The sequence below is a fragment of the Stegastes partitus genome, unplaced genomic scaffold, assembly GCF_000690725.1.
Source record: "Stegastes partitus isolate 25-593 unplaced genomic scaffold, Stegastes_partitus-1.0.2 Scaffold177, whole genome shotgun sequence".
In the NCBI taxonomy this organism is placed as follows: domain Eukaryota; kingdom Metazoa; phylum Chordata; class Actinopteri; family Pomacentridae; genus Stegastes; species Stegastes partitus.
The window spans coordinates 323,183-329,926 of record NW_007577908.1 but is presented as its reverse complement, the minus strand read 5'-3'; the positions used below and the strand labels follow the sequence as shown (position 1 = coordinate 329,926).

The window sequence follows — 6,744 nt, the reverse complement described above, 5'->3', positions numbered from 1 at the left end:
GAACATGGCGGTCGAGCCCACTTAGTGTCATTCCACCACTCTCCTCAACACTCATGTGGACATGTGACATCTGAAAGTAACAATACAATAAAAGGTTAAACGTGGAGTCCAGCTGCACACCGACAGAAAACAAATCCTGAGTAAAGCCACATTTTCAGGTGCAGAGATTATATGCAAATCAAGGGGAATTAATTTGCTACATTCATCCAAAATGCCCAAAAAGTCAAACCTATCAACAGTACAATATTCAGGTGGTAATACATGCTTGTATATAACTTTATGTGCACACTGATTTTCTTACCAGTTGGCGTCTAAATGTCTAAGATCCCCTTCTGCTCCCGTTTTTCCTGTTTTAATCTCTCCTTCCTTTCTTTTGCCTTTCTTTCTCTATTTTTCTCTCCTCTTTCTCTCGTCGTTCCCTCTCTTGTTTTATCCTTTTCTCTCTTTGTTTCTCCTCCTTTTCTCGTTGTTCTTTCTCCCTTTTCTCCCACTTCTCTCTTCTCTTTTGCACTTTCTCCCAAATTTTTCTCTCTCTCTTGCTCCACTTCTCTTGTTGTGTTTCCAGATTCATTTGCTTTTCTCCAGCTCCTGTCTTTTACTCCCCTTGTTTTCTTGGCTCTCATCCCTTTCTCTGAGCTGCCTCCTGATGGATGAGGCATTAGTGGCCTCCTCAGTTGAAGGGCTCTCACTCCTTTTTTTAAGAATAGAATTCACAGTTAGACATTAATCACCTGGTATGCATTATGTAAGGGGCTTTAAAACTGGCATTTTAAAAGGCATTAAAGGACAAACATATAGCTGACCTGAGTTTAGGAGCCTCCCAGGAACCAGAAGGTTCATAATTGCTGGACGGAGAGCTCTCCCCTCTCCATCCGAGATGCCAAGTGGGAGTTGAGGTCTTGGCTTTTTTCTCGAACGAAGGGCTCTCACCCCTGCGTCCGAGCTGCCTCCAGGTGGATGCAACTTCATTTTTTTCTTGCACAACATAATTCGCATTATGCAACAAGTGAAGCAAAGTTGACAAACAATTAAAATTATGTTGTGCAAGAACAAAAAAAAAGGGCTGCATGCCCTGATTACCCTGACTATATGATCTGTGGATATTTTTGCACGTCCCGATTACAGCAAAAGATTTGCACCTTACCTACTTTGAAATTAACCAAAGAAAAAGCAACTTACTTGTTGAAATTATGTTGTTAAATTCAATTATTTCCTTTTTTCAGTACAACACAGTTCAACCAAAGACAAAACTTCAAATAAAAAGCAATTTTAGCTAAGTTGCAGAGTGGACTTATCTCATCAAAGGTTTGCTTGGAAATGAAGCTGTAAGTCTGTAAGTCCTGATATATGTCCCCAAAGTCTCCTGGAACACGTGATGTCACAGAGAGAACAAAAAATACAAGTGTGTGTGTGTGTGTGTGTGTGTGTGTGTGTGTGTGTGTGCGCGCACGATACAAATAAAATTGAATTGAATTAACTACAGTCTAGTTTCAAGGTATAAACAAGGATATTTGACATACCACACACGTTCAGTATAAACATCAGNAATTGCAACAAATGTAATTTTATCACTGTACATGTTTGGTGCCAGAGCAGCGACAGTATAGTTCGGTGTCAAAAACGAAATTTGGCATTAAAGACAAAACCTGAACTGAGAAAAAGGAAATTGAAATATTTGTCTACAGAATAGAATAGAGTTTTATTGCCAGATGCATTCATGACAGTCCAGACACACTGGAACTCTTTTTACATTTTCTCGAGTCAGCTTTATATGTAGGAAAAAAAGTAACTAAAGAAAAAGGTAAGAGCAGCAGCAATATAAAAAAATATAAATCTACATTATAAAAATAAAATAAGACATTATGAAAAAAGCCCTTTGTGTTAAATAGTGTTTAAAAAAGTTGAAACCAGTTGTATTGGTACTAAGAAAAAAAAGCTTCCACTGAAAATAAAACACATTATAAAAACTATTTCATTTTATTTCTATGTTTTCTTGTATTAATGTGCTTTTCAGTGACAATCTACCGATTTTTTTCCTTCTGTTTGCGTATTTTCAGTGAATGTTTTTTATTCAGCCAGTATTTTTTTCAGTCTAAACTTGATATATATATATAACCAAAGAGCGTACATCTCATACACAACGTTTGCTTCATTGGTCTGAGTGTCAAACATAATGCATTTTCCAATCAAACACCAAAAACAAGACCTGTCTACCCTTCTGATCGCGTCTTGCAACCCTCAGCGATAACTGGATGTAGCTACTAAAAAATGTTGGGATATTATTTTAATATAGACGCTTCCCCATAACTACATGAAGAACGTCGCCCTTCTAATCATTGAAGCAGCAAAATATGGCAACAGGTATCCATCAGTAGCACCTTGCTGTAGTTTAATATCTTCTGTGTTTTTTGTCAGGAACATAGGGGCTCGTTCTGCTTTGATTAATGTTGCTTACTTATTTAGGACGTTGTGTTGAGAAACTGGCTGAACACCAGCACCAGGATTTCTTACTCTTGACTATTGTTGTTTTCCTAAAGAGACTTCCAGCTCCAGCTCAGTGCTGTGTGTTTTCAGTACATATTTGCTAGTAACAGATATGAGGGTAGAGCAGAATGTCTCCTGAGCTGCAGGCTGTGTAGTCCTGCCTGTCTGACGTACATAGGAGAGCCTGTTATTCTTTGTACTGTTTAATGGATGCAATAAAAGCGCCAAAACTTCAGTTAAAACAAGTAAAGTAAGACATTTTGAACAGCTGATACCAGTTATCTGCCTGGCTAGAAACCTGGAATGAACAAACTGAGTTGCTAATTCTTAATTTATACCTTTACTTTGTCGTTTGTATGCAGAGAACTTTATGTTAAACATAATGTTTTGAACTGAATTTCTAGAATAAGATTTCAAATTCAGTTCAAAACATTATGTTTCTCTGCTTTTCTTTGAATTTGTTGTTCAACTGTGTAACTTCTGAACCTGAAGCATGTAGTTTTGACAATTTGAATATGGAGGAAAAACACAATTTGACCAGCTTCTTATTTTAAATGATGAAAGATTAATGAAAGGTGGATTCATGATCATGAATCACTGAAACAAAGCTATAACATTTTTTTTCTTTTTTTTGTTGTATTTTTATTGTCACCATGAATACGTTGTTTCACACTTTTCACCGAAGAGATTGACTCGTAACTCATCGGTGTCAATAAAGTTCATGGAGGCCATGAACAGTTTTTGGTGAATCCTCAGTGTGAAGACGAGCTCCGTCCATGATGAATTCATCTGCAGTCAAAGTCCACCGGTGGAAGGAAGATGAAGAGGAGGAGGAGGAGGAGAAGGAAGGACTAAATGGCTAACAGAAGGAGGCTGTCCAACAGAGCCCACTGAGGTCGAGCACAGTTGCAACCACTCCCATGTAGCAACCCCCACCTCAACCTAAAGCGCTTCGGTATAAGGACCCCCACCTCAACCTAAAGCACTTGGGTGTAAGGACCCCCACCTTACCCTGAAGCGCTTGGGTATAAGGCAACCAGACTTAAGTTAAAGTGTTATTGGTTGCCTGTGCAGATGGTTTCCTTCACTATTTACTGGAACTGGACCACTTTTCTGATTCTTGGGAGGAATGACTCAAACCATCTGTCTTCACAATAATGTCTCTTATCCTTCAGGTACAGGTGAAATCCTGAGTTCATCCTGGTTCTCCAGTGTTGCACCAGTGAAGCTCCTGTTAGGTGTCTTCTACACATTGGTCTGAGTACTCCTCACGACATTGGACTGCATATATGACAAAGCTCAGTTTGTGTTGGGCTGTCTAATCCTCAGGATCAACATGTTTCATGGTGCTGTTCCTCTGGGAGAATGAATTTGGACAAACAAGATTGCCTGGCTAGCTCAAGCCTGCAGCCCCCCCAAGCTCAGGCCCAAAACTGTTTCCGCTCACTTGTCTCCAAATACGACATCCTCACAGCTAAGACCCAGCAACACTGAGACAGAAACCTTGAGGATAGACAGCCAGACACAGGCTTACCAATGTTATACACGCAATCCAATATGGCAGTAAGTATGCAGACCTACTAAATAACAGCTCAACAAGCACATGGAGAAACACTGGAAAACCAGCCCCTCCTGACAAGACTCAACATCTGAATGATAAGAGACACTCCTTCCAGGACAGTAGGGGCGACATTCTGGATGTTTTCAAGAACCAAAGTCCAGTTTTCTTCTAATGAAGCACTTGTCTTGACCATGACCTGCATGGCACTTTAGCTCTGTAAGCAAGGGCTGTTCGAACATGGCGGTCGAGCCCACTTAGTGTCATTCCACCACTCTCCTCAACACTCATGTGGACATGTGACATCTGAAAGTAACAATACATTAAAAGGTTAAACGTGGAGTCCAGCTGCACACCGACAGAAAACAAATCCTGAGTAAAGCCACATTTTCAGGTGCAGAGATTATATGCAAATCGAAGGGAATTAATTTGCTACATTCATCCAAAATGCCCAAAAAGTCAAACCTATCAACAGTACAATACTCAGGTGGTAATACATGCTTGTATATAACTTTATGTGCACACTGATTTTCTCACCAGTTGGCGTCTGAATGTCTAAGATCCCCTTCTGCTCCCGTTTTTCCTGTTTTAATCTCTCCTTCCTTTCTCTATTTTTCTCTCCTCTTTCTCTCGTCTTTCCCTCTCTTGTTTTATCCTTTTCTCTCTTTGTTTCTCCTCCTTTTCTCGTTGTTCTTTCTCCCACTTCTCTCTTCTCTTTTGCACTTTCTCCCAAAGTTTTCTCTCTCTCTTGCTCCGCTTCTCTTCTTCTGTTTCCAGATTCATTTGCTTTTCTTTCTCTTTGGTCTCCAACTCCTGTCTTTTACTCCCCTCGTTTTCTTGGCTCTCATCCCTTTCTCTGAGCTGCCTCCTGATGGATGAGGCATTAGTGGCCTCCTCAGTTGGAGGACTCTCACTCCTTTTTTTAGGAATAGAATTCACAGTTAGACATTAATCACCTGGTATGCATTATGTAAAGGGCTTTAAAACTGGCATTTTAAAAGGCATTAAAGGACAAACATAGAGCTGACCTGAGTTTAGGAGCCTCCCAGGAACCAGAAGGTTCATAATTGCTGGACGGAGAGCTCTCACTTCTCCATCCGAGATGCCAAGTGGGAGTCGAGGTCTTGGGATTTGTCTTGGATGAAGAGCTCTCACCTCTCCATCCAAGATGCCAAGTGGGAGTTGAGGTCTTGGCTTTTTTCTCAAACGAAGGGCTCTCACCCCTGCGTCCGAGCTGCCTCCAGGTGGACGAGGCATTAGTGGCCTCTTCAGTCAAAGGACTGTCACTCCTTTTTTTAGGAATAGAATTCACAGTTAGACATTCATCACCTGGTATTCATTAGATACAAGTGCATTTAAAAACATTAAAGGACAAACATAGGGCTTATACCTGATTGTAGGAGCCTCCCAGGAACCAGAGGATTCATAGTTGCTGGACGAAGGGCCCACACCCCTGCGTCCGAGCAGCCTCCAGATGGACGAGGTCTTGGGTTTTTTCTTGGATGAAAAGCTCTCACTTCTCCATCCGAGGTTTCCCATGGTAGTCGAGGTCTTGGGATTTGTCTTGGATGAAGAGCTCTCACCTCTCAATACAAGGTGCCAAATGGGAGTCGAGGTCTTGGTTTTTTTCTCAAACGAAGGGCTCTCACCCCTGCGTCTGAGCTGCCTCCAGGTGGACGAGGCATTAGTGGCCTCGTCACTCAAGGTGTTGTCACTCCTTTTTTTAGGAATAGAATTCACAGTTAGACATTCATCACCTGGTATTCATTAGATACAAGTGCATTTAACAACTGGCATTTTTAAAGACATTAAAAGACAAACATAGGGCTTATACCTGATTGTAGGAGCCTCCCAGGAACCAGAGAGTTCACAGTTGCTGGACGAAGGGTTGTCATCCCTTTGTCCGAGCTGCCTCCTGATGAACAAGGCAGTAGTGTTCTTCTCAGTAGAAGAACTCTCACCCCTTTTTTGTAGGAATAGAATTCACAGTTAGACATTCACCACTTGGTATGCCTTATGTAAAAGGCATTTAAAAACTGGCATTTCAAGGCATTAAAGGACAAACATATGATTTACCTGATTTTAGGAGCCTGCCAGGAACCAGAGGGTTCATCGTTGCTGGACGAAGGGCTGTCATCCGTTTGTCCCAGCTGAGTCCACATGGTTGAGGGCTCGGCATCTTTCTTCTCACCCTTCCGTCCGCGACGCCAAATGTTGTACTCAGACCACGGTCTCTCACTCCTTCGTCCGTGCAACTCAAAGATCGTAGAAAGGATGACGTTACGACTCGTCAAAGGTCTCTCATACTTTGGATTGCACTCCTTCCAGTTTATGGGAGGGTGCCCATCTCCAGGAGATAAAGGTCTCTCACACCTTTGTTGACACTCTCCTGGAGACTTGGGTCTCACAAAGAAACGCTTGATGAAATTCATCATGATGTCGAACTGCACACACAAAAACACACACAGCAGTTATTTGAGGCTCATTACTTGCTGAAGCAGCAGAAAAGAACACATTTTTATTTTCTAACTGATCCTTTACCTCGGCTAAACTTCTGTAATTTAGTCAAACTATAATTTCACTGAAATGAACGGAGCAGGATTCTTCCTCTGATTTGCCTAAAAACTTTTATAGCATAACATGGATATTTATACACATACTTGTGAGTTTTTACATCGACTCATCAAATATTTTCTCAGATA

General features: G+C 41.2%; 1 protein-coding gene across 1 annotated transcript in view; it reads right to left on the bottom strand.

Moving 5' to 3' along the window:
* LOC103355975 (cell wall protein IFF6-like) overlaps positions 1 to 6,477 on the bottom strand; it is a 20,973-nt gene extending 14,496 nt beyond the window's left edge. The window contains exons 1-4 of the mRNA XM_008279972.1: positions 6,119 to 6,477; positions 5,877 to 6,005; positions 5,433 to 5,759; positions 5,198 to 5,331 (exon numbers count right to left, since the gene is read on the bottom strand). Of these exons, the coding sequence (XP_008278194.1) occupies positions 5,198 to 5,331; positions 5,433 to 5,759; positions 5,877 to 6,005; positions 6,119 to 6,477 (949 nt within the window). The remainder of the gene's footprint in view (positions 1 to 5,197; positions 5,332 to 5,432; positions 5,760 to 5,876; positions 6,006 to 6,118) is intronic.
* Between the last annotated feature and the right edge of the window lie 267 nt (positions 6,478 to 6,744).